The sequence below is a fragment of the Gymnoscopelus braueri genome, assembly GCF_963280865.1.
Source record: "Gymnoscopelus braueri genome assembly, chromosome: 2".
Classification (NCBI taxonomy): Eukaryota; Metazoa; Chordata; class Actinopteri; order Myctophiformes; family Myctophidae; genus Gymnoscopelus; species Gymnoscopelus braueri.
The window spans coordinates 33,410,326-33,437,685 of record NC_137604.1 but is presented as its reverse complement, the minus strand read 5'-3'; the positions used below and the strand labels follow the sequence as shown (position 1 = coordinate 33,437,685).

At 43.0% G+C, this 27,360-nt stretch overlaps 3 protein-coding genes across 4 annotated transcripts in view; 1 reads left to right on the top strand and 2 right to left on the bottom strand.

Moving 5' to 3' along the window:
• Nucleotides 1-295: 295 nt before the first annotated feature.
• LOC308095164 (von Willebrand factor A domain-containing protein 2-like) lies at nucleotides 296-6,996 on the top strand (the record flags this gene model as incomplete). Its single annotated transcript, XM_080442113.1, has 14 exons — nucleotides 296-338; nucleotides 500-565; nucleotides 949-1,082; nucleotides 1,240-1,349; nucleotides 1,558-1,749; nucleotides 2,780-2,913; nucleotides 3,186-3,324; nucleotides 3,762-3,817; nucleotides 4,062-4,169; nucleotides 4,328-4,345; nucleotides 4,483-4,862; nucleotides 5,395-5,459; nucleotides 5,752-5,876; nucleotides 6,383-6,996. 14 exons carry the CDS (start codon nucleotides 296-298, stop codon nucleotides 6,994-6,996), a joined length of 2,184 nt encoding a protein of 727 aa, XP_080298239.1.
• A 3,167-nt stretch (nucleotides 6,997-10,163) lies between these two features.
• pi4k2b (phosphatidylinositol 4-kinase type 2 beta) lies at nucleotides 10,164-22,103 on the bottom strand. 2 transcript variants are annotated; one of them, XR_013934380.1, is made up of 12 exons: nucleotides 21,534-22,103; nucleotides 18,104-18,255; nucleotides 16,431-16,511; nucleotides 16,115-16,234; nucleotides 15,299-15,430; nucleotides 14,253-14,406; nucleotides 13,720-13,775; nucleotides 13,117-13,219; nucleotides 12,679-12,812; nucleotides 12,154-12,216; nucleotides 10,855-11,768; nucleotides 10,164-10,806 (listed from the first exon to the last, which is right to left on the bottom strand). XR_013934380.1 is itself a non-coding variant. In XM_080448130.1 (11 exons), exons 1-11 carry the CDS (start codon nucleotides 21,946-21,948, stop codon nucleotides 11,595-11,597), a joined length of 1,584 nt encoding a protein of 527 aa, XP_080304256.1. In that variant the 5' UTR covers nucleotides 21,949-22,103; the 3' UTR covers nucleotides 10,164-11,594. The 2 variants fall into 2 exon arrangements, 1 of the variants encoding a protein (XP_080304256.1); XM_080448130.1 differs by having other exon boundaries at nucleotides 10,164-11,768.
• A 3,516-nt stretch (nucleotides 22,104-25,619) lies between these two features.
• Nucleotides 25,620-27,360, bottom strand: part of LOC308105004 (cysteine-rich protein 1-like) — a 2,710-nt gene continuing 969 nt past the window's right edge. Inside the window, exons 2-4 of the mRNA XM_080455639.1 lie at nucleotides 26,725-26,819; nucleotides 26,561-26,642; nucleotides 25,620-25,869 (exon numbers count right to left, since the gene is read on the bottom strand). Of these exons, the coding sequence (XP_080311765.1) occupies nucleotides 25,859-25,869; nucleotides 26,561-26,642; nucleotides 26,725-26,819 (188 nt within the window). The 3' untranslated portion in view covers nucleotides 25,620-25,858. The remainder of the gene's footprint in view (nucleotides 25,870-26,560; nucleotides 26,643-26,724; nucleotides 26,820-27,360) is intronic.

Sequence of the window (27,360 nt, the reverse complement as noted above, 5' to 3'; positions counted from 1 at the left end):
TCCTTTAACATTCTTTCGCCTCCAGGTGAAAACGTTTACGTAAATGTCTTCCACCCCTCCTCTCTTGCCCCCCTCTTCAGCCCGCTTTTCTCTCTCCCTTCTGCTAAGCTGGGAGGGGTTTACTTGATCCTAAAACATGTTTGTTGGTAGTGTGCTGTATATTATGTGTGTGGAGCACATAATGCCATGGTTGTGGAAGGTTCTGCTGGATATGGAGAGGAAGATCTGACATGCTGGAGTCGCGATCATACATTGAGGTCATGACCAAGTCACTGGTGAAGAAGACAGATTGAAAATGCTGCTCAAGGGGTTCCTAGTCGTATTCTTGGCGTTGCAAGGTATGTTCACTCTGTCAAACCACATACTGTACATCTAAGCATATGGCAAGATATTAATTTAAGACAGTATCTTTAACTTTTCTATCCTTTGTGTGTGTGTGTGTGTGTGTGCGCGCGTGTGTGTGCGTGTGTGTGTGTGTGTGTGCGTGTGTGTGTTGCAGCTGAGTGTTTTCAGTGGACCCTGGCAGACACTGACACCATAGTGAAAATATCTGCCTCTGGCCACTGTGAGTTTCACAGAATCAAATGGGATGTCATGCATTTGAACCATTTCAATTCATATTATGCTTTAGAGACTATAAAGCTGCATACTGTATATAGTTTACATGTCTAAGCTGTAAGCCAGTGGTTCTCAAACTGGGGGTTTCTTGTGGTGGTTCCAAATGGACCCCTTACAGGTGACGTACAAATGTGACCAAACGGACCATTTTGTACACTCTCAGAGTTATGGGGGCCCTTGAAATTAAAAGGTTTGAGAACCACTGCAGTAATCTATACCGTATAACGTATACGTGTTGGTTCAATTTGTACACATTCAATTATCTGTGCGTGTGTGCGTGTGTGCGTGCGTGTGTGCGTGCGTGTGTGCGTGTGTGTGTGTCCTCTCCAGTAATTCAGTGCTCAGCAGTGATAGACATGCTTATACTCCTGGATGGCTCCTACAGTGTGGGGAAAAGCAGCTTTGAGCGCTCCAAACACTTCGCTGGCAAACTGATGGATGTTCTGGATATCAATCCTGACAGGGTACTTTTTCCCCCTCTTTGTCTTGTCTTGTCTGTCTAACCACATGAACCCTATCGTCTCAGGTCATTTCCAAAGTATAAATAGGTTTTAAGAGAAAAAGGTGAAAATATGCTCTTCACCATGGATTCCCATTCATGATTTCCCTTTTCATTCTCAGGTACGTGTGGGTGTCATGCAGTTCAGCTCCAAAACCAAGTTGGAGTTTGGTCTGAGTGCCTATCCCACGCGAGAGGAAACCAAAGAGGCCATCAAGAGTGTCTATTTTAGGTTTGTATATCTCTTACCACTTTGTCCATCCATTCCGTATACTTGATATAATTGTAATTATTATCTGTGGAGACAACTGAAAGCTTTAATTCCTCCAACACATCATATATCATATGTATATCCTCAGAATGTCCTAGTTCATTGTTTCTATAATTCTTATACTGTACACAACACACAAGTCCCACTGGTGTTTTCCTTCCTGGCCCAGAGGGGGCAGCACTGAGGCAGGCAGCGCGGTGTACCATGTCCTGAGGAAAGGCTTTCCTGGAGGAAGAGCCAACACTCCCAGAATCCTCCTCATCCTCACTGACGGACGTTCCCAAGACAACATCCGGAACTCCGCCTCCTTGGCCAGAAAGAGTGGCATTATAATGTTTGCTGTGGGGATCAAGCATCCAGAGTAAGATGTACACTGTTCATCTCAAAGATTTACTCAGGTGTTTTGAAGCATCTCAAAGAAGGAATGAGATGTTGAATCATATTCTGGGCTGGCTAGGAACATTTTTGATCTGGTTCAGGGATCACATATTTCTCCAGATTTTGGTATAATAGATATGAAAACATGCATTGGGAGTAAAGTCATTGTGGATTACACACCAGCCTCTTTTAAAGGGTTTTGATCAAATATATAAATATAAAATACATTCAGGTAGGCTCAAAAAAGCCCAAGTTGTTGAAAGAGAGAGAGAGAGAGAGAGAGAGAGAGAGAGAGAGGGGCCTTAGATCAGCTTTTAAATCAACTCACCACACTCAAGAAGCTTTATTTATAATGGACTATGCCTAAGTCTGTGCCTAATAAGATAAATATTATGCTAGACAGTACTGCAGGGACTTTGGGCTCCTCTTGGAACCATGTTTATCAGTGACAGACCATCCCTGTCTGCTTGTTCTCCTTATGTTCTCATCTTTGCAGGTGACTGCTATTAGGCAGAGCTGGATCAAAACAAATTGATTCCACGTGGCTTCTCTCTCTCTCTCTCTCTCTCTCTCTCTTTCTCTCAGACAGGACATTAAGCAGCACAAGCAGCCACAGGGGTGGGCCGTCACATGTTCCACTGAGTTCTAATATGTTCTAATCTAATCTAATCCACATTTTAGCTCGAGACCCCAAAAAGAAATTTGATGTCTCCCCAGGACCCAAATTAGTGAAAATAGCCGATCTACAAGCTCACAATGTAGTGAGCTTGTAGATCTGCTATTTTCACTACTTCTTCAAAGTATGTTTTTCCCCTCCAATTAATGGATTTTCTTTTTTCTTTATGGAATTCCCTTGAAAAAAACGTTTGAATTTGTTTTTAATGTATGAAAATTTTAATAGAAAATATAATAATTAAAAACTAAATGTAGGAAACAAAAAATAAAGGGGCGTGTACTAGCTTTAGGAAACAGTGTCCTAATCTACAACATTCTGTGGTGTTCTACCTTTTCAGTTGGTCAGTCCTCCAGGCAGTGGCGTCGGAACCCAGTGAGCGCTACGTGTTTTTCGCCGAGCTGTACGACGACGCTGTCAATGGCCTGGTCACGACCCTCACGCACAACGCTGTCTGCAGTGACATACACCCCCGTAAATAGGTTTTCTTCTTTCTGCATTGTTATAACCTACGCACAGTGAAATCATCAGTGTTCATTTATCCATTTGTAACTCTGAGAGTGCACAAAGGTAACCAAATTGACCTGTAATTCACTCAACGGCGGGTTAAATTGACACTGAGGATTTTACAGTGTAGATTGGAGGTCCCAGTTTGATGGCCTTGAAATGAAAAAGGCTGGGAAACAGTGGCGTAGGGGGGGGTGGGGTTGGAGGAAGGTCGTCCATTGTGTTTTTTTTCTGAACAGGGTGCAGAGTGGAGTCCAGAATGTGCCTTAGGAGCACCGTAAAGTCACTACGACAACACCATGGCAACCACATGTGCTGGAGGAGACAGGGGCAAAGTTCTCAAGCCAGACCCATGGCCAGTGTATGTCCATACTATGGGTAGGTTGAACTGTGTGTGATTGTGTTGGTGTTTTCCTTGTTAATTAAAGGAGCTTCTTCTTCTTCTTCTTCTTTCTTCGGGTAATTCCCACCCGTTTCCATCTGCTTCTGTTCTCTGAGTCTTCCTCGGTCACTCCTGCCACCTGCACGTCCTCTCTCACCGCATCCATAAACCTCCTCTTTGGCCTTCCTCTTCTCCTCTTGCCTGGCAGTTCCATCTTCAGCATCCTTCTCCCAATGTACCCCTCATTCGCCCGAAATCTCAACCTCGCATCTCTTGTCATTTCTGAACTTATAGCGAAAAGAGCTGATCTACAGGCTCACAACGCATCAAATGCGTCTATTTTCAGCGAAAATATTTCATGTAGAGCAAAAACAGATAAGTCACTAGTATAAAGCCCTGTGGGAGAGCTTTTATGGTGTTTGTCCCTTAACAGTTGGAAGAGGATCAGCCACATTGTTCACAGCAGATGCTACAGAACTCTCTGCCCAGGTAACTACTAATTCTCTTCATACAAATAAAATAAATTGTACTGAAATACTATGTATGTACACACACACGCACGCACGTACGCGCACACACACACGCACGCACGTAAGCGCACACACACACACACACACACACACACACACACACACACACACACACACACACACACACACACACACACACACACACACACACACACACACACACACACACACACACACACACTTCAACTCCTCCTTTCTTCCAGACCCGTGTGAATCCAACCCCTGCTTGAATGGAGGGACATGTATAACAGAGAGTGTGGAGGAGTACAGCTGTCTCTGTCCACTGGGATACAGGGCAGACCAACACTGCGGTACGACCATTTAGAATACATCAACTAAATTAAAAAAAAAAAAAACTAAAGAAGCCTATACATTAATCTTATACATAGTCTTGTGAGGGGCCAAAAAATCTTTTTAATCTGACTGCTCAGTCAACAAAATATTTATTTTCGTATTTTCTCTTGCATAGGTGGTGGAAAGTATCTGAGTAAGTATTTAAATATAAACAACATTTTACTTCTGTCAAACTCCCACAAAAAAACAAATGAACTGGTTTTTTTAAATATATATTTGGCACTGCCCCTCTTTCAAATGGACCCATCCCTGTGTGTGTCTCTGTGTCAGTACCGGCAGGTCTGCTGGAATGTTCTGTGGACCTTCTGTTCCTGATTGACGGCTCGTGGTCCTCAGGTCTGGAGAACTTCCAGCGGGCCAAGGACTTCATCAAGAGGTTCACTCTATCCATTAGCTCCTCTTCTGCTCAAATCGTACTGGCTGTTGCCCAGTACGCCAACAGTGTTTTCATGGAGATCCCGGCAGGCCGTCATGGCAGCACAGGTGACTTCCTGGCTGACCTGGAGGCTGTGTCGTTCCGAGGCGGGGCGACGCGGACGGGTGCTGCACTAGTGCACGTGGCAGAGAACAGTTTCCACTTGGAGGGGGGTTTCAGGACCGAGGTACCCCACGTTGTGGTGCTCCTCACTGGGGCAAAGTCTAAAGACCCGGTAGGCATCCTGGATTAAGATAGGAAACTATACTTATATAGTCTGAACCGTTTAAAGCTGTATAGAAATAGGAAAATACTTCTAAGCCACATGAACCCTAGCAAACCTATTTTTGGCATAATAAATGAACATTCCACAAAAATAGCAGTTCTACAAGATCAAAGCGTGTTGCGGTGCATTGTGGGCTTGTAGATCGGCTCGTTTCAGCAAAGAGATTTGGTGTAGAGGGATATCAAGTCTAAATTGTTTTGACCATACTCTGTTTGTGGAATAATGTCCCTGCCATTTACTCTGCTTCTGTAAAACGCCTAAATTGTAAAAGAACTACAAAGTCTTGAGTGTTAATTTGACTCAAAGTTAAACGAACACATAGGATTTTACAGTGTAGAAAAAGATTATGCAGAATGTGACCAATATATCGCTTTGAGTTGAGTCAATATAATTCAATGTTTTGGTTGTGTATATTTCTAATGCAAAACACCATCACCTCAACATAAATTAATTGATTAGCTCGTGGTTTTGTGTATGCAAGGTGTCTGCAGCAGTGGAGAAAGCCAGGCAGAGAGAGGTATTTGTCTTGGCTGTGGCTCCCTCCAGGTAGGAAAAATAAATATTTGTTTTATCACCACCTGTGCATGTTGGGTTGTTCCTTCACCCCCTCTGCAGGTACAGTATAAGCGTAACTGTACTGGGACAGTAAACTAAAGTAGGAACTTACATACATGTCACACACATTAGTCAACAGTACATTGCAAATCTGAGATTTAAAAAAAGGATCCATCTGGTTCTTGTACTCTTTTAAATTGAGACTTAGGATATTACAGTGTTAAAAAGGACCATTGCTTAAACTTTGCCATTACATATGCCTATTATTCTGAACACACTACAGGATGCACACAGAGCTCATTCGCATCACCTCTGACCCAGAAGTCGTGTTCACCTATGACAATGCACAGGAGCTTCATAGGAAGGTTCAGGAACTCAGGACCAAAGTCTGTGGCCTCACATCAGCAGGTGGGAACAGAGAATGGTTGGCTGATAACTATAGAGCCCGACCAATGCCACAATTTTGAGGCCGATGCCGATCTTGACCTGACATTTTGTCAAAAAGATTTGATTCAAGTTTCTATTTGAGAACATTTAACTAAGTTACTTTATTTGAACACATAAGCTCTGTTAAAATAATTAAAACATATCCGATCTATAAGCTCAGTGCGTTGACGCATTGTGAGCTTTTAGATCTGCTATACATACATACATACATTTATATATTTAAATATATATACACACACTGTATATGGACGGAAAGGTTGAAAATGGTTAAAAATCTGCATAAATGCTGATCGTCAAATGATATATCATTTAGACCGGATCGGTCGGGCTCTACTGAAAACAGAATGTGGGTATTGTTGGGTGGTTTCTGTAATCAAACAGTATCAAACCAGTGTACTTATGTTGTGTGTTCTATCATCAGGAATACATTTGATCAGCATGGAAATGTGGGTGTTTTCCTCCTATAGGCTGCTCCAGTAAGTCTCTGGACCTGGTCTTTGTGTTGGACTCGTCCGCTGCCACTTCCCGCGGTGATTTCCGCCTCGCAAAGTCATTCATCAGAGCCACCATTCCCAACTTCGACCTCGACGCCGACCTCACCCAGGTCGCCATGGTGATCTACGGCGCCAAACCACGCACTGTGTTTGGCCTGAGTGACTTTGACAGCGAAGCGGGAATGAAAAGAGCCATCGGCCTGGCTCCGTACCTGGGAGGACCTCCTTTGGCGGCCAGGGCACTGCGCTACGTCATGGAACACACTCTCAGCGTGTACAACGGGGCACGGCCAGGGGCTCATAAGGTGGTGGTGTTGGTTATTGATGCGCAGAACAAAGGCGTTGTTAACGATGATGACCTGGTCGTGGTCACAGAGAAGCTGAGAGAGAGCGGAATCACGCTGCTTGTGATTGGTCCCGGTTCAAGCCAATCACAGGGCCTTCGGAGGATAGCAGGAAGTGCTAGGATGATGATGGCAGTGCCATCCTATGAAGACTTGAAGCTCTATGTCAATGATGTGGTTCAGAGGATCTGTCGAGCTGAGAGGAGAGGCTTACCTCACTACAATGAATATGATAACAAGTAGAGCTGTATATCAATCAGTATTATGACAAGATAGCGTCTGGGATTTTGGTTATTGTAATGTCATATAGCTTAAAAATGTTGCCATTTTACATGTCTTTAGTTTCCGAATTTAAAGCTACAATCCAGGACTTAATAAACTATTGCTTAACCAAGGTGTATGGTACATTATGTTGTCAATATGTACCATGTCAATAAAGTTATATGAAGTCAGATTGGACCAGATTGAAGCCTAGATGCGCCACCATCTTTATTGTAGTTCCGACATCGTTGCAATTACCACTCTGTTGGGACAGACATAAAGCTTATGGATTGTAACTTTAAAGACAGTTCCAGCTGAGTGAAATGAAATAATGCCTCTACCTGTACAGCCCTATCACTAATCATTTATCAACATTTTGAGTATATTGTCACATTATCTATACCAAGGATATAGAGATATTTGATTTAGTCAATATCAACCAGATCTAATAGAAAGGTCAATAGATTGCTATAAAGGTTTGCTAAATGAAGCTGTTCTAGGAAATCTACAATGGAAACATTAAGTATGTTTTGGAAGTTAGTTTTTCCCCAAACTGAATCCTCTAAATCAGGAGTCTTCAACAGGGGGTCCGGAACCCCTAGGGGGTCCTCAGAGTTACTACAGGGGGTCCGCCAAATCTTTGTGTGATAGGATTTTTTTTTTTTACCTTAACCACTTGAACCCTGGCATCCATTTTCTGAGGAGAACTTTAGCCAAAAATAGCAGATCTACAAGCTCACAACGCCTCGCGCTGCGAGGCGTTGTGAGCTTGTAGATCGGCTATTTTTGGCAAAGAGCAGACCACGTGAACAAAAAAATAATAATCTGAAACACAATTTTATACGATATAGAGGGGGTCCCTGCTTCATCTCTCTCTCAGCTAGGGGGTCCTTGGCCTGAAAACGTTGAAGACCCCTGCTCTAAATTCTTCAAGTATTTATTGGCTTTTCATCACAGCTCAGTCCACACACAGGCAGGTCCTTGGGACATGGGCTGTTGTACTGAATAAATAAGAGTGACATGGAGAAAATGGTCCTCCAGGGGGCAGTGTTATGCTGCGTTCACACTGGCGGATACATAAGATGCAAAGCTACACAGCATATTTGTAGCTTTGTAGCTGAAGTTGAAATCAGCTCAACTTTTTTGCAGCTTTGTAGTTGTAGCTTTTGTAGCAGCTACAAACGTGTGATGTATCTTCATGTCGCCGGCTTCCTTTGAAAATGAAAGGTAGCCTGTATCTTTGTATCTGCCAGTGTGAACGCAGCATTAAAAGGGATAGTTCACCCAAAAACAAATATTTTTTTCTATCGATTAGTCACCCCTTGATTGCATTCCTAAGCCAATAATTTGATGACCAGCGGACCGGTAAGCAGCGGTTCCGGTACGAGACACAAAGGAGACTCTTTGTGTCTCCTACCGGAACTGCTGCCGGTCATCAAATTATTGGCTTAGGAATGCGACAAAAACAAAATCAATGAATTAAAGTCTCCATGGGGTGAATAATTGATAGAGGGAAAAAAGGCCATTTTGGGGGTGAACTATCCCTTTAAGCTAGTGTAGATTATGTTACACAATACCGAGGCAAAATACCCATGTGGTATTACATGACATTTTAGTATGACCCCAGATGTGCATGCTCCAGTCACATGATCCATGTCTAACTGGAGAGGTGTGCATGATTACACTCCACAGCTACAGCTGCCAGTGTCGGGCTTGGAGAGGAGAACGCTGTGAGATAAGGCAAACAATACATACCTTTGAGGGTCCCCAAGACACTTTACAGCATCTGTCCAAGTCCAACAACACCTGACCTCACATTAACCACTCAAGCCCTATATACTTCATCATAAGATGATTCTTATCACGTGTTGTGAGCTTGCAGATCTGCCATTTTTTTTGACATGCCCAAAATAGGAACACCAGGTTGAAAGAGGTTTAATAAACCCATTAAGTGTACTGAACTATTGTTGAATTAAGATTATTTACTTTATAAGAGTAAACATTAGCATCTTGTGCTGCTTTGTGTCAATCACAAAGGGTGATGTACAAAGGGTCTGTGTACTAATCCATGCTCTTACTTTGCAAGATTAGCCTAGCAAGATCCTTGGTTACCATAGCATTTTCATGATGTTGCCATGGCAATGATGTCCAGCTCTAAGGATGCTTTTTAAGGTTGTTGGCATTGCTCCCTAAATTCCTTTTTTGTACATAAAGGATGTAGCAGAGATGAACCAGGCCTGCTTCCAAAACCCTGAATTTGGAATACACCACGGGCACAAGCATAGGACTCTGCAGTTAGAAGACACTTGCTGTTTATTCAGGGAGGTTTGTTGAGCCAGAATCGGGTTTCAATATCAATATGAAGAGAGGTAAAATGGTTCCCGAGAGGCTCTCCAAGACAAATCTTTTGAATGAGACCTCAAACACAGCAGGCATTGCTATGGGAATAAGGAAAGTACTTGTGTGGCGTGGCTAGAGGCTAGATTAATCTGTTGTCTTCTATCCAAAATGGGTTATTTTGCTAAAGTAAATAAAATTCATTTTATTATAGAGCACAAATGTTTTAATAGTTTATTTTCTGTTTTCTTACTTTAGGCTGGATTACATGAACTCTGAGTCTTCATTTTGTACGGAAAACCTCAATATATAACCTTTTTTTATATAATTTAAATTAAATGGTTGAGGAAGCTCCATGCTGTTAATATGCTTTCTCTTTTCCACAGCTATTAATGGCTCACCTCGGCCCAGGGGCCATTACAGCCTTCCATCATCTAGTTAATCATTAGGACTAGTGTACACTTTGCTATAGCTTTGCCACAGGTCTATGACAACATGTTCTGCTAGCCTTGCCGCTCCAACGCTCGACTAAACTAGCCGGTTACTCAGCTCTCTGCTGAGCATACCATGTCAATGTCTACAGACGTTGTGTTATCTCTCTGAGGATGTGTTGTAACAGCAATTTTAGAAACCACTGGTTTCCTTCCTTTCTGGTCCCCCGTCACTCCCATCAACAGTTATTCAAATAGCACCTGGAGACAACACTGCTATTTTTTTCTACGGATGTGTTATGCAGGTGCATATTATGCAGGTGCATATTATGCAACTTAAATATGACATTACATTCAAAATCAAACACAAAAAAAGGGGGGGTTTATATGTAACCAATCCCAAATTTATTTTGTTATTTTCATTTAAATATACAATTCTACTCATACAATCATTCGGTTGGAATAAAAAGTTCAAGATGCATACATAAGAAAACCAAACAGCACCGAGCATGTGCTATATTGTCCTCAATCTTTTTTCCTCATATACTGTGATGTAAAACGGAAGGACATGTTTCCCTCTTGCCACAATGTTTCAAGAGCAAGCTTATTTATTAAATACATGTCAAACAACAAATACATTCATTGTTGCAAGAAAATCCTATTTTTGACAGAATTCCCTCACACTGAAATGATGCGGAGAAGAATCTGTGTAGAAACCGTAAACTTAACAGGTTACATTCAAGCAATGTGACTTTTTGAATTTGTGTTCAAGTTTAGACAATTTTCTCTTCTTGAAGCCTTCCATTAATCTTTCTTTTGAAAGGATTTTGGCAGTAGTGAGAGTTGAAGACACTGGGTTTCACTTTGACAGTCGCAATTTGGTTATTTGGTTATATAACACAACACTAAGTATTAAAAAGTGACCTGTAAGAGTCCATTTTTATACTCAAAGTGAAATGAACACTCAGAATGTTGCTGTGTAGGGTCAAATGGGAGATAGAATCCTTTAAATCAGATGATTAGCCTGGTGGTGTGTGAAACTAGTAAGAATCCTTTAAATCAGATGATTAGCCTGGTGGTGTGTGAAACTAGTAAGATATTTCACGGCAGTGCACACACTTGCCTGTTTAAGCCAACAACTGAAAAGGCAAGGCTTGGGACAGTGTCCCAGATCAGGAATAAATGTCCCAGATCTCTGAAACCGGTCCTGGTAATTTCAAAGAATCCCAAATACTCTTAGACCTCAAGTCTTTCAGTAGATGGTGGAATAGAAGCGCATGTTCTTTGGCTGCAGGCCTCGGAGAGAGACCATGCAAGAGGCTTTAGTGGGTACTTTGGGTGGGTAAACGAAAAACACCCACCCTCCTTTCTGCCTAACAATAAACAAAGACAACGCGTGTAAAAGCTGAACCACCCCCAGTCAGGTTACCACGGTAACCATACAACCACAAGGTCTCTAGGAGACACTGGTATGGCAGTATCTCCAGCTTCCTCTTCCCAGAATGCCTCTCCGCTCTACACTTAAGTCCCTTCAAAGAAAACGTGAGGATCCTACACCCGTTGGTTCTCACAAGCCCTTCTTTTCTACCATCATACTCTCTTTTCCCTCGATCACACATGACTTCCACTTGCCTTCCCTTCCAGCAAGAGGACATATACACCAACCGTCCAGTGTGATGCTACTCTCACCTTCCCCCTCCTCCTCTTTCCTGATAGGAGGACAAGTAGAAGTTGCGGTATAAATCTCAGCCAAAGTGCTTTGTCTTCTCTTTAAAAACCTCCCACAATCCCTCCAGGCCCCTCACCTTCTGACTACCAGGAGGTGAAGAAGGGCCGTTTGCAGTGGAAGGTTTGTGTGAAGGCGTTGCCCAGGGTGACCACGCGTCCCTGGCTTCCGGAGCGGCTGCGCTCCACCACCACCCGGGGCATCTGCACCAGCTGGATGGGGCTCTTCCCGTCCTTCAGCGCCTGAGTCAGGTTCAACACCTGAAAGGGTGAGACCGTGGTGGAAGGAGTAAGGAGTAGGACCGATAAGAAGAAGAAAGAAGAAGAGAGAGAGAGGGTGGCATAGTGGGAAGGGACAAGGGAAGGAATCAGGAAAAGAGGATGGGATAGGAAGCAGAGGTGTTCCAGAGGGAGAGGAAGAATGATCGACATGAAAGAGGGGCGGGCGAGGGGGCACAGAGGAAATGACCGGAAGCAGTAGGGAGCAAGAGGGGCATGCAGGAGAGAGAGAGAGAGAGAGAGCAAGATGATGAGATGAATAGGAGGGAAAGGAAGAAAATGGGTCCGAAAAAATGGCGAGATTGACATGAAAACTGTAAAGTTCACAACAAATGACTGATATTGGAGTCTCAAAGCTTGTGCTCACCTGCCCCCTCATGACAGACATCTGTCTCTCAAACATGGTTTTGTCAAACAATGCTTTATCCGTCTGAAGATAGGAGAATAAAGCATGTTACTTACAGTTGTTCATTTACTTACTTTCAATGCTTGTTTAGTTTTTTTTACATTCCCTGGCCATGTTAAAGGTTAAGCTGGGATCACGTTCACACTAAAGTGGGGTAGATAGCTTTTGCTTGATAGGTGGCAGAGCACCACTGTGACATTCTTTGTAGCCGTCGCACGTTTATAGATGGAAGAGCGTGAATAAGAGGAACTAGAAAGCGGGAATAACAAAAACTAAACTTGTGGCTATTTATAAAATATCTTTATAAATAATAGATATTTAATACAGAAAGTCAGGAGACGCAGACATTAATAGAGGAAATAAGTTGTTGAAATACCAGAGACTGTGCTGTGACAAAGACTAAACAAACTAAATCTCTTGGGGATTATATTCATACTGATACAAGCACAAGCTCACTTGAAATTGTTTAATTTGAGTGGCAGTCACCTTAAACATTTCATAGAGATCCTCACAGAGGTCCTGGACGAAGTTCATGTCTGAGAGACGGGACAGCACCAGGTCTCTGGTCTCCTGAGAGAAGGCCACTTTGGCCTGGGGCAGCCATGCCCAGTGGAAAGGGTCTAACAGAGAGATCACAACAGTAGGGATTCATATTCACATTCCAACAGCACTTCATTACCATAGCAACTTTTCACTTAAATGACAACTTAAGCCCTATAAGCCCTATAATTTGTCGTACGACAATTAGCTGATCTACAAGCTTTCAAAGCGACGTGTTGTTAGCTTGTGCCATTTTAAAATAGCAAAATAAAAAACCAAGAGGCTCAAAAATACAACATGCCCCAAATAATGACGCCAGGTTGAAAGTGTTTTAAAAAAAAGAGGATGATGCATGGCAAATACAGAGTTACAAAACCAACTTACAGGCTCTCCATTCATCCGGGTGTTTAAAGGGGAATGCAAGGCCGTTATCTATGGCTGCTATTTTGATGCAGGAGTCTGGACTGTTTTCTGGCCACTCTGTGTCCTACACCAGGATTGGAGAGAGAGAGAGAGCATTAAGCCTCATGTATGTTTAAGAGACAAAGTGTTGGGCTACGTATCAGTCGACAAAAACAACACTATTTCTTTTATTTTAGCTTCTTCAACAGTGTAAAGTATGAATCAGTTTGTCATCAGCAATAACTGACTAATTTATCCAGCAGGTAGCTAACCTTTGGTCATTTAGAAATCAGTGTGTGTGTGTGTGTGTGTGTGTGTGTGTGTGTGTGTGTGTGTGTGTGTGTGTGTGTGTGTGTGTGTGTGTGTGTGTGTGTGTGTGTGTGTGTGTGTGTGTGTGTGTGTGTGTGTGAGAGAGAAACCTTATATATAGATATGAGACTCTGTATATCTATCCAATGTATGACTCAAGCAGAGCACATGATATTAGTGATATGCTGAAGCCAGCGTGTCCCTATCTCCACCATGACCTACATGCTGTAACTCCTGAAACTAATGACGTGTTTGTCTGTGTAAACCAGGTCTCACCTTCTCTCCCTCTCCTGGCTTCTCATACTTGATCAACCAGTTGTCATTCCCTCGGTCTGAGGAAGGAAGAATTATTTTTATTACTTAAAATTTTAAGAAATAAAGGACATGAATAGAGATAATGGCTAGTGGGAGGAGCACAGCACTATAAAAGGTTTCAGAGTGGAAGCTATTAGGCATCAGCCCTGCCCTTGTGCTAAACGAACACATTTCCTGACTCAAACACCATGACATTTCTCTTGAAGAAAGCTCTGATGACTTCCCTTTTCAACTGAGCTCTGACGACTATACCAGTAAATGACTAACTGTTACCAAACACACAGGACCATTGATGTAAATGACATTTACTCTATCGTTAAGATATCTTCTTTCAAAGGCACAAGTAATAGCATTGACATAATCAATTCTGCATGTGGCGGTGATAACGAGGTGGCTTTTGGACTATTATGCAATGGTCTATCTTAGCTCAGTATACACTAATCTTAAGTGTAAACACAGACATGGTGCACGACTGAGCGTGCACACACACACACCTGTGTTTCTGATGATGTAGTCCAACACCACCAGCCTCTCAAACTGTGAATGCAGCTGTTTCCTGATGTTCTCCGGCAGTGGATCTGCCTCAAAGCGCCTCAACCAATAGTCTGCTTCATGGTAACCCTCCACAAACAGCTGAAATGAACCAACCTGGACATAGACAGAAGAGAAAGAACCCGTCACATCTAGAACACACACAATTTAAAACTGTCACATATAAAACACACATTTAAACCTAAAAATAAAGTTGATTTTATATCACCCAGCGTTGCATCTAGTCAAGCAAAAACTAAGGCACTCCGTCTTCAGGTGAAACCCCCCCCATACATTTCTTTGAGCAAGCAAACAAATGGCCACGGTGTGTTGGCTCTCGGGTATAATTCATCAGGGTAATTTAAACCTCTCACATCTAGAACACACATTATCTAAACCTGTCCAATCTTGAACACACAGTAATCTAAACCTGGAACAACTTGTACATACATTATCTACACCTGTAACATCTTGTACATATATTATCTACACAAAACAATAATCGCACTATAGTCATTGTCTTTCAGTATACAGCATAATCAACTATTTGTTCACACACTGAAGTATAACTGATGTACTGTAGCAAGATGTAACAAGATGTAGCGTTGATAAGCAAAACGTGTGATCAACAGCATGAGAGTTAAAATAGTAAGTCTGCTTCCTTAAACACTTCCTGTATAGGTCTTTTCTGTTACAAAGACAGTAATAAATGGAAGTGAATAAAATACGTTAAAATGCCTTACATAATAATGATAAATAAAATGTATTTGAAAATAAATAGATGTTTTAACGGTAATGATTTGATCAGCCTAAGCTTTACTTAGGACTAGGCATACTACTACATAATCGGTGGTGTAATGGTGATTTTCTTTTTTAGCAGAACGGTGCACAAGCGTGCACCGTACTGTGCCGTAACTGCGCATGTGCATGAAAAAAACCCCACAAGCGTGTGTCCCGTGTCCCGTGCAGTGACCAAAACACCACTGTACATAATGACTGTGATGGTTACCTTGGGTGGCAAGCCCACTCTGTGGAAGCGTCGTCCCACCTTAGGGACCATCTCTAAGGCATACTTCTTTCCCCTGGACTTGGCTCTATCGATAGCACTGTAGTGGAACGTCTCACTGGATAGATAGACCACCTGACGGTAAAAACAGAAACTTCACTTTAGAATAGATTCACATTCAGGTTGTGCTCCACTGAATTGAACCCTTTAAACCATATATACTTCGTTTGCCCGAGGTCTCCTCTATCCTTGCCCATCCCTCTATACCAAATCTCTTCCCCAAAAAATAGCCAATTTACAACACTATGACACTAGGGTTGAAGTGGATAAACACTATTACTAATTTACAATACGAGTGGTGAAAATAGCCGATGAACAAGCTGCGTTTTGAGCTTGTAAATCTGCAATTTTTGAACATTTATGTAGTGACCTGCCCAAAATAGGGACGACAGGTTGACAGTGGTTAACTCAATTAAGCCATTTTTGAAAAAGAATCGTGAAAATTTGCACAAATCTTTGAAATATATATCCAAAGATTTGCACAAATCTTTGGATATATATCACAATTTTTAAAAAAAATAGCAGATCTACAAGTTCTTAGCACGGCACTCTGTGCCGGCTATGAGCTTGTATATCTGCTATTTTTTTAATAACTAAAGAAATCTAAAATGACAGAGATGCGTTTGCGGATTGAATGGGTCAACATGACATACATTTGATTACGTTCAATAGAATGGCTGTGCGAGTCTTTGTTGTAATTGCAGGTTATGGATTTTGAAAACGTCCACCACGCTCCAGTGGACAGACATAGAGCCTCACCTTGGTTTTGGGCACCACTCCAAGGCCCAGTTTGGTGTCGACCAGCGAGGCAGCAGCCTCTGAGAGGTAGCCCTGGTTGGGCAACAGGCAGCCTCGACCAAAACAACAGGGACAGCACAACTAGAGAGGAGGGAAAAGACGTACGGAAGGAAGGATGTGAGGAGGAGGTCCATGGAGGGGAAGAAAGAGCAGAGGAAAACAAATTAAGGGAGGGAAAGGGAAGACAGGGCAAATGTTAAGTGCTTTCCGTTGTTTAACACTTCATAGACATGTCTTTGTTGCTGGAGACACAAAAACATGCAACACAGCAGCATACCTTGTGGAAGTATTTGGTCCATTTGGGGTTCAGGTGACCGTAAGGCTCTTCTGACTTTGGTTTGAAAACACCTATGATTTTCTACAGATAGAGGAAAAAACACAAAATGTGAAAAATCTAAAAAACTGAACACATAAATGAACCATTTCTAGAACCAAATATGTATAAACTGTATTAACAAGACCAATGGATAGGTTCACAAAGCCTAGAGGATTATAGTGATGGAAAGAATGGGTGAATAAGATCACATATGGCGTAACAGAAATAGCATAAAGAGGGCTTAATAGAAACCGACATAAGAACAAAGCACGAGAAGAAAAAGAGCCTACGACTACAGCTGATCCAAAGGCAAGAGAATAAGAGTCAGAGAGACGCCATTAACATACTTGGATCAATGCCATCAAAGCAAGTGCACATTACGCCCGATTTATACTTAAGTTGCACGCAGGTGTCGCACACTGAAAATAGCTGATCTACAAGTTGACAACGCATTACAGTGTGGCGCATTGTGAGCTTGTTGATGGGATATTTTCGGTGCACGGCACTGCGTGCAAACAAGTCAAATCAGGGATTAGGCCTGTTAATGTGATCCCACTAAGATATCTGTTATCAATGGGAGCATCAGTGGCTACATTATTCAACAGCAAACCCCTGGGTTTACTCTGGGACGCCTTAGCAACAGGAAAGGCTTACATTTGAACTGTTGTTTGCCTAGCATCCTCATCCAGGTCCTTCCTGCACTCAGCTACATTCCAACCCTCTCTCCCTGGCCTCTCTCCCCTGTTAATTTCCTTTATTTTATTCCTCCCTCCTTTTATTTAACATTCGAGCTCTCTGACTCTCCTCCAAAACCTAATGAGATCACATTAGTGGCTGGTGGCAGCCTGAATGTGTGTGGGCTTTGTGACTGAGGCCGCCATTCACCGAATTCATAGTAGTGCTCTTGAGCAAGGCACTGAACCCTCACACATCATTCAGAGAAGTGGCTCCTTGGTCAACACCCGCCCTGAACAGCTTGCATGTGGAGAAGTTGAATGTGTGTTGGATTGCTCTCCTTCTACATCTACTCCACAAATAAAAATGCATTCTTGGCTAATGGCTACCTAGGGCCTGCCTATTATCTACTCTTTTCTCTCCATGTGTCTCAAAGAAACGAGACTGGGTCAAACCCCAGTTAACAGCGTGGCTTTCACATGGATCTCTGACGGTGCACAATAAGATCAATGATTTAAATCAATGTAACCAAATAGACCTGTGAAGCCTAATTGTGCGTTGCATTGTGGTGTGTGAGCTTGTAGATGTGGTGTGAGTTTGTAGATCTGCCATTTTCAATTGTGAGCTTATAGATCGGCATCAAACTAACACAGAGGATATGAATGTCTGTGTTTCTCCATCAGTCTGCCATATCTCCCGTAGTGTTAGCCTAGCATGTAGCTTAGCTTAGTAACGTTCAATGTGACGTTAGCCTGTAGGGACAGGCTATTGCATAGATTGTATAGGCTATAAACTCACAATTGAATTGACTCACCAATCCTGTAACTGCAATCCTGTGATATTGTCTCTAATAACAAGGCTTTGTATATGGCTCCGGCCCCTAGGCCACACCGTAAAAACAAAACACAAAAGGGAGTCGACTAACCAGTCTCTCCATCCACTCCCCTCCTTCTCCTTACCCCTTTGGGATCTTTGACGAAATAGCTCCCACTGGAACCCTGGGAAATCCTGGCGGGAAACACTCCATTCTGAATTGCTTGTTCTGCCCTTTGGATGATATCAGCAAACTCCGGGTCCTCTGGGAAATGATTGAAGTCTACACTGTTCGCACCTGGGAGGGGGGGAGGAAATACAGGAGAGTTGTGTGTGTGTGTATGTACGTACACACAGCAGAGCAGACACATATCCCACCTCCTCCTCACAGCTTTGATGAAAGGCACCCAAACACACATGCAGCGTATGGTCTAATCATATGACATGACACGTCTTCTCCCCTCTCCTCCCCACAGATGCAGAACAGTCAGCTGACGATGAGAACCCATATGTTCACCATCAGTCACGCTGAGTCACAGGAGAGATGATGGGATGCAACACAGCGGGAAAGGCAGGAATGGCAGGAATGGAGGGAGCGACTGAGTCGGGCTGGGTGATACGACTTCAAATCAAATTAATAATACGATTAATGAATGATTATTTTAAAATAAACAAGTGAAAATAGCAGATCTACAAACTCACAACGCGTATGCTACCATTGTACAACGAAGTACTGTATAATACAAGGCTTAAGTGGTTAATCAGACCAATTGATTTAGTCGATAATAAAAATCTATTCGTTGATATATACTATAGTATACATTTATTTTCACAAAAAAACCTGGTTCTAGATTAATCAATTTAATTAAGATTAAGTCAGTTATTAACTTATTGGTTGTGTATATTTCAGCTTCAATATATTTTCGGTTAATTGCCCAGCCCTAGGAGAGATGATGAGATGGAACACAGTGGGAAAGGCAGGAATGATCGGAATGGAGGGAATGGAGGGACCGACTGAGGTTGGGGAAACAAATTAAGAGGACACCCCTTATCCACAGAGAGATGAGAGGAAAGCAAAGGGAAGCAATTCAGTTGAATGAAAGAAGAAGTCAACAAAAAGAAAGCAGGAAGAAGAAGAATAGGGTGGAAGAATGGAGATAGAAATTAGACCCACGCTCCAGGTCACCGGAGAGTACGTATAGATACGCGATCAGGATTTTCCCGGCCAAGGTGCGCTGCTAAGTGTTTTCTCTTTCAGTCATTATGTAACAGGCACCTTTATCTTCTATCTTTCTCTTGGATAAAGTGTTCCATTGCCTACGCTGTACTAGGTAACGCACAGGACGTCACTCTGAATGAGTTTGTGTTGGTTGTTCAATACCTCACACGACCGCAAAAAAAAAGCACCACCATCCATTAAAAGCCAGGCCAATTAACCACTCTTCTTTTTAACGGAGTTGTGGTGTACTGACGCCAGGCTTTCAACAGTAGTGACGTTTCTGGCTATGCTCCATTTGTGTTAGAGAGAGAACTGTACTTTCTAAGCAACCAGCCTTTCCCTGTGTAAGCCTTTTTACAGTCAGTCTAGTGCTTACTGCTTAGTGCTGTGTGCAGCCCTCCTGCTGTGAGAAAGCACTATTGGGCCCATTAAATGACCATGGCCTGTGAGGTGGATGAATATGAAATATGCAGCAGAAGGCTGACGAAACGCAAGTCAACACACTCAAATATGAACCACTTGATATTAAAAAGTGTGAGCACAGGAGGCAGAGACATACTGTATTAGTCAAATAGCCCGTCTCTGTCGGTCACACTGACTGCACAAGGACATTATTGTTGACTTTTATCATCAACCAAACTACATTATTACCCAAGGAAGGTGGTGCAATTCCAAATTATGTGTTATGCTATTCATTCTCTGCTCCAATGACAGAGATGCTTGATTAGTTGCACACCAATCAGGTTACTTACATTTTCTACACTTTATTACTCATTACTTAGTATCTTAAGTTAATTGTATCATAACGTATATTATCTTACTTGTATTTACCTTGGATTAGCCTATATTTGTTGGAACATTGTTAGCAGTCTGACAGATTATGCCACAACAACAAATATATGTCTTCTTGAACCTATCAATACCTAATTTAGAGATAGCGCATGCAGACTGCTTTGCTCTGCAATAACAGAATCGTTTTTTTAACACAAGTTAGAAACTTTTTTTTTAAATATATTTTTGGGGGCTTTTATGCCTTTATTTGACAGGACAGTAGGCTGAAAGGAAACGGGGAGAGAGAAGGGGAGTGACATGCAGCAAAGGCCGTCGGGATCGGGAGTCGAACCCGCGACACGCTGTCAGGCTACATTGAGACTAGCCATGGTTCACATGTTTCAGGGCTACATTGAGCCTAGGTGCCTGGACCGCTACACCAGGGAAAGTTAGAAACTTATCAAAAAAAAATATGCAACTAGAATAGTCACAGGGATATCATTTGACAAGTACTGCATTGTCTTTGCAAGCGCAAAGCTGCCATACCCTTGATAATACTTTATGTCAGCATTGGATGTTTAAAAGTACTGAATATAGTGTATTGCTGCATATGTTTAGAACAGTACTACTGAATATAGCTTATTGCTGCACTGAGTCTATGGGTGTGCTCTGATTTAAGAACCCTGAATGGGCACAACCATGCCATGGAAGATGAGGACACCGTTTGATAATAGCCATGGGGAAATGGGACACAAACCCCTTCGATTCAAGCATTAGTCAACCTACCTGTGGCCTAGTTTAGATTATAGGTTAATGGAAAACGATAGTAAAACTGTTCTCAGGGGCCGCTTGATGCATACAGAGAAATAAATATACACCATTTAAGGTGTCTTACGGTTACAGGGATTGGAAAATACAATTAATAACAAAAATGAGCATATATAAGCTACTGTTGTTTCCATGGTGACACTAAATATTTTTACACACCACCACAAAGTCTGACTGTAAATAGCTCCAAAACACACCTTGTGTTGCGAATATATCAAAGTAAAAGGCAGTCTTCTTCACAACAAATTAATGTATAAAGTGAATTCTGATATTGGCTTTAAAGTTCACAAATAAATAAAACCAAATACGCAACAAGTAAACAATTATAAATTAAAGAGTATTTAAGATTTGTCTGTCACACTAAACTTTTTTATTTTTCTCTGTTCTGTACTGTAATTGTTGTACTTATTTTGTGTTATGCATCCTATTGTCATTTTGTAATTGTGTTTCCTTTGCTTTATGTTCTGTGTACTAGTAAAGCACATTGAATGGCCTTGTTGTTGTTGAAAGTGCTATGCAAATAAAATTGCCTAAAAACACAACTGATACCCAGTCAGGTACAGCCACTTGAGCTGTGTGTGCGTGTGTGTGCGTGTGTCCTGCCAACCAGGTACAGCCACATGAGCAAAATGGAGCTATTGCGTCACCTTGCTCGAACACACACACACACACACACACACACACACAAAGGCCAATGTGCTTGTAAACATAATGTCCGACCAAACAGCCTGATCTGTCTATTATTCGGCTCCGTTTACCTGGCGAGGCCAACTCGGACGAGGAGCTCCGTCTGTTCCGCCGGCGGCGCTTCTCTCGCCCGCTGGATGACGAGGAGCTCCCGGCGAGGCACGGCAACAACAGCGAGTCCTCCTCCTCCTCCTCCTCGTCGTCCAGCTCGGTGAGGATGCTCTCGCAGGAGCCCGAGATTCGCACGGCGCCGCCGGGGTTCGAGTTCGTCGAGCCCCCGACGACGAGCGAGAGTCCCAGCAGAGGACCAGGAGGAGGAGGACCGCCGGTCCGGTTCGTCTCGAACCGAACCGTCGTCGTCATGGTCGGAGGTTCGGAGGAGGAGGAGGAGCAGCCGAAGTTGGACGACTCCGACGGAGTCGAAGCCGCTGTTGCTCCTCCGGTGTCTACCGCCGCCGTCTCGCACGGGTCGCATTCTGACATCATTTTTGCTCACTTTTACGATGACGGGTTACATCAAATTGTAACTTTTCAGCCGTCCATTCCTCGCCGACTCTCCCTGTTTACCGGGACGCGGGTCTGAAAGCGGTCATGTTGTTGTTCCAGCTGAACAGCCGATTAATCCGTCAAGGGTGCCTGCTTCCTACTTCGTTGGCCGCGCATGCGCCCCCGCCGCCTAGTGTTTTAATACGTAGTGCGACGGTGTCGCTCACAGCCAAAAAGTACCGACCTACAAGGCAAGCTAATAACAACAAAGATAAATAGAGTCCTCGGTGTAAAATGGCACTGACTTTAAACCACAATGAACACATTTTATGATGTAGTTGTAAATAATGTATAGTAACGCATGAGTACGTGTCAACAAGTAGTGTAAAGTAACTAAGTACATTTACTCAAGTACTGTACTTAAGTAACAGTTTGAGGTATTTTTTACTTTACTGGAGTGTTTCAAATGTTCTGTACTTTTACTTCTCCTCCACTACATCTCAGAGGCACATATTATACTTTTACTCCACTACAATTATTTGAATACTTTAGTTACTAGTTACTTTGTTTCTTTAGTTTAGATTTTTATTACAAAACATATATTAACCATTTCGGCCATTTGAAAATAGTAGATCTACAAGCTCACAATGCATCATGATGCAACGCATTGTGAGCTACTGAGCTTATAGATCTGCTATTTTTAAAAGATTTTTATACAATTAATACATTTGAAAACTTGTGAAATGGGTCATTCTGCATAATGCGTACTTTCTACTTTTGGAACGTAAAGTACATTTAGATACTTATTAACACTTTTGTACTCTTACTCCAGTACATTTTGAGTTCCGGAAATGTACTTATCTACAAATGCAGTATTGATACTTTTATTTAAGTAAAACATATGAGTACTTTTACAAAATTTCCATGTATTATTTTTTAACTCTATGATTATGCACTGACATGTAGCAGTATCCTTCATGACCTCTAGATGTCGGTAGTGATTCACAAAGGGGAGAGTTCTGTGCTGTGAGCTGTGAGTGACTGTGTGACACACACGCACACGCACACGCACGCGCGCGCGCACACACACACACACACACACACACACACACACACACACACACACACAGAGATACTTTTGGTTCCCTTGAAGCATCACTTTTTGCTCATTTCCATTGTCTCAAGGTCTAAGCTTTTTGCTCTCATGTTGTCATCTATGACAGAAATAAACTCGCAGACGCACTGACTGTCCTGTCTCTGCTCTTCTACTGGATCTGCCAATGGTAGTTTATGTGAGTGAAGAGCTAAAGTTAGGCCAGCATTTAAAGGGGAAACCCAGAACATCTATCATTCACCACTCTTTATTACACTTTACATAACACATGGCATCCCACATAAAGCTAATTATATGTATTCATTGAAGTAGTCTTCCAATATTAACGTATTAAAAATGTGTTTGCTGACTGAAAATAGTTTTTTATAACCATTGCTTTATTTTTTACCTATCACATCCCATGGGGGAACCTCAGTTTTCAGCACAGAGAGGGGAGCAGGGTTGCACTTTAAGGGGTAAGTGTCTTGCTCGGGGACTTGGGCTGGAATTGAACCTGGGACCTCCGGAGTCCCAGGACGGCTCACTAACCATTCAGCTATATGGACAATTTATATTTTGGCATTTCACTTGGTAAAAACCATAAACTTAAAACCTAGTGATTTTTGGTGAGCAATACCGTGGTGCGACAAAGCATACTTTATACTCCCCCCCCCAACACACACACACACACACACACACACACACACACACTGTCTCTAATAAGGGACTGTAACTAAAACACATGCAAATGAGCAGTCAGCCAGCTGGTATCACAGCAGTCATGTGATCTGTCAAGGTGGGGGTTAGGGGGTGAAGGAGAGAGGGAGGGATCCGTATCCATACAGAGGGAGGAATGAAGGGGGGGGTGGGGGTGAAGGATGAGGAGAGGGTAAAGGCAGAAGTTCAAAGACGTGCAGTAGAGACACCGCATTGAATAATCCTATCATTTTGCATGCTCCCATCATCTCACCCTCTGTCATCAGATATGCTTTCTCTTCACCGTCTCTGCCTCGGCCCATTTTGTACAGCAGAATGCTACATCCCCATTCCTCTCTACCTCTCTTGTTCTATACACTGTAAAAGTATCTAGCACTCAAACTTTTTCATGTCAAGGACTCCCCCCGTCTGAAAATATTCTTGAGCTTGTAGATTTTCAAATAGCTTTTCAAAAAAGCCTATGAAATAGGATTAAAGTGATTAAAATCATTGTGATGCTATAATAACTAATTTTGCTGGGGACCCCCTGGAGCAAGGACCCCTGGGGGGTCCCCGGACCCCACTTTGAGAACCCCTGATCTAGCATACCCATAAGCGTACACTTGGTTGCATCTGTACACTCGCAGAGTTAACCACATGAGCCCTAGCGTCCCTATTGTGGGGTGAACATTGGGTGAGAATGGCAGACCTGCTAATTTGGGCAAAGAGATGGGTATATAGGGTTTAAGTGGTTACAGAAACACTGAGGATTTATACTGTGTAGTCTGGCCGTCGTGTCGTGGACACCCTACCTGAAATGTGACTGCAGGGGCACATCCACGAGAGCTGTGACAGGGGGTCTGTCTGTCTGTCTGTCTGTCTGTCTGTCTGTCTGTCTGTCTGTCTGTCTGTCTGTCTGTCTGTGTCCATCCATCCAACATTGTGTGTGTGTGTGTGTGTGTGTGTGTGTGTGTGTGTGTGTGTGTGTGTGTGTGTGTGTGTGTGTGTGTGTGTGTGTGTGTGTGTGTGTGTGTGTGTGTGTGTGTGTGTGTGTGTGTGTGTGTGTGTGCGTGTGTGCGTGCGTGTGTGTGTGTCTGTGTGCCTGTGCGCACGGGCATGGGTGTGTGTGTGTGTGTGTGTGTGTCAAATCCATGGACCTAACACACCATAGGGTGACAAGCCCCTGCAGCAGTTCAAGGCACACTGCAGACATACTCTCTCTCTCTCTGTGTGTGTGTGTGTCTGTGTGTGTGTGTGTGTGCGTGTGTGTGTGTGTGTGTGTGTGTGTGTGTGTGTGTGTGTGTGTGTGTGTGTGTGTGTGTGTGTGTGTGTGTGTGTGTGTGTGTGTGTGTGTGTGTGTGTGTGTGTGTGTGTGTGTGTGTGTGTGTGTGTGTGTGTGCGTGTGTGCGTGTGTGTGTGTGTTACGCGTGCATGTGCGTGTGCATGAGAGAGAGAGCAAGAGAGAGAGAGAGAGAGCACCCATTCCAGCAGTCTCTGCTGGCAGTAGACCTGGCCTACCCAGCCAACAATAACGCCCCCCCTCCTCCCTCCAACCCCCCCCCCCCCCTCCCTTTCTCTCTCTGTCTTCTTCCCTCTGGCTTAGGTTGACGAGTGGGAACGAGAACCCCATAGCTCAGCTGATATTATGTGCATATGTGTGAGTGTGTACTGTACGCATGCTTGTGTCTTCATAGTTTATAATATTTTGTTCACGTGGGTGTGCAGTGCATACTGTATATATCCTCTCTAGAAGCAGAGTGTGTGGGTATTATCTGTGTGCAAATGTAATGCAGAAACCCAGATGAACACACGTTTTAATTGTTCAAGGTGCGTTTATTTCTGACAAAATACTACACACTGTGTCTGTTTTCATTGTATACACTATACAGATGACTGTGTGAGCACATGTATGCAAGTGCACCAACTTGTCATAGAGGGTTTAACCTCTTAAACCCTATATACTTCATTCCAAGGGTCCCAACTTCTTTTGACAATGACGATCTACAAGCTCATAAAGCGCCACGTTGCGACACTGCTGTTGGTTCATGATCGTGTCTTTTGTGTCATCTGGTCACTGGTTTCAATGACAAGCCCATCATGTAATGGCATGGAGATTACCAGTCACCTCTTACCTGTTGAAAGAAAGACACAAAAAGAGAATTAGTCTCTGTGTGTGTGTGTGTGTGTGTGCGTGCGTGCGTGCGTGCGAGCGTGCGTGCGTGCGTGTGTGTGTGTGTGTGTGTGTGTGTGTGTGTGTGTTTGGTATTCACAGGATGTTTTATCCTAAATAAAAAGATTTAGGGAGTTAGGCTCGCAGTTAGCAAAACATTTAGCTTGGGATTTAGTTTAGGATTAGGCATTTAGAGGTTAGGTTTAGGCGTTGGGGTTGGAGTTATGCTTGATTTAAATGCAATTGTACGCCGGGCCGCCGGCTCACAACACTGTTATGTTGCGAGCTTGTAGATCTGCAAATTCTGCATTCTCAGTGTAACTCAGGCTTCAGGGTCAGGTTTAAAAATGCCACCCCTCCAAACAATTGTAAAAATTCCCATAATAAAAGTTTGACTATACTCGTCCTCACAGTGTGTGTGTGTGTGTGTGTGTGTGTGTGTGTGTGTGTGTGTGTGTGTGTGTGTGTGTGTGTGTGTGTGTGTGTGTGTGTGTGTGTGTGTGTGTGTGTGTGTGTGTGTGTGTGTGTGTGTGTGTGTGTGTGTGTGTGTGTGTGTGTGTGTGTGTGTGTGTGTGTGTGTGTGTGTGTGTGTGTGTGTGTGTGTGTGTGTGTGTGTGTGTGTGTGTGTGTGTGTGTGTCTATGGGAGCAATACCCCTTGGACCAAATTTCTTCATGTAGCAGTTTGAACAATATGGCTTCTCGTCATACTGAAACACAAACAAACACAAGACGTTCTGAACACCAGTTATCACTGTTAGAACACTTATGTCATTTAAAAATGACTCTTTGCTGAATGATTAATGTGTCATTGCTCACCTCAGCATGTTTTCCGGCAGTCAATAGCGTGTTGCATTGGTGACACTTCAGACACATGGGATGGTAGTCGCGCCCTAAAGACCTTCTCCTCTCAGCTGTAACAGTGAAATAAACACTTCTGTCAAGTCTCGTTCGTTCAACCAGACAAAACATTCATCGCCCCCCCCCCCTTCTACAGGTGAAATCACGTTGTGTCTATTCATGACAGTGTTCATTTTGGAAGGGGAAAAAACAGTAGAATGTATTAAGTTACACTCATCAGAGGCAAGTAGGCCACTGGATGAGGTGGTGAAAAGAGGTAAGTAGGCCAGATCACATCAGAGAATTTGAACTTAGCTGGGGCTCAGAAGAAGGTACTGTACAACCATGAGTCCAAGGACCACGGCGTAGAAATGGAGCCATTGTGCGAATTTGAGAGAGCTGTTGTAGTTCTGTGGGGAGCTCTCTGAGTGTCGGGAAAGAACCCAGCAAAGAGAAACCAGAGAACTGCATGAATGCTCATTACTCAGGACCCACATCCTGTTATGTATATTACAGTATGTATAGGCCTGAACAGCAGAGTGCTAATTTAACTCTGAGACTGTATAAATGTAACAAAATTGGCCCGTAAAGGTCCATTTGGTTGCATACGTACAG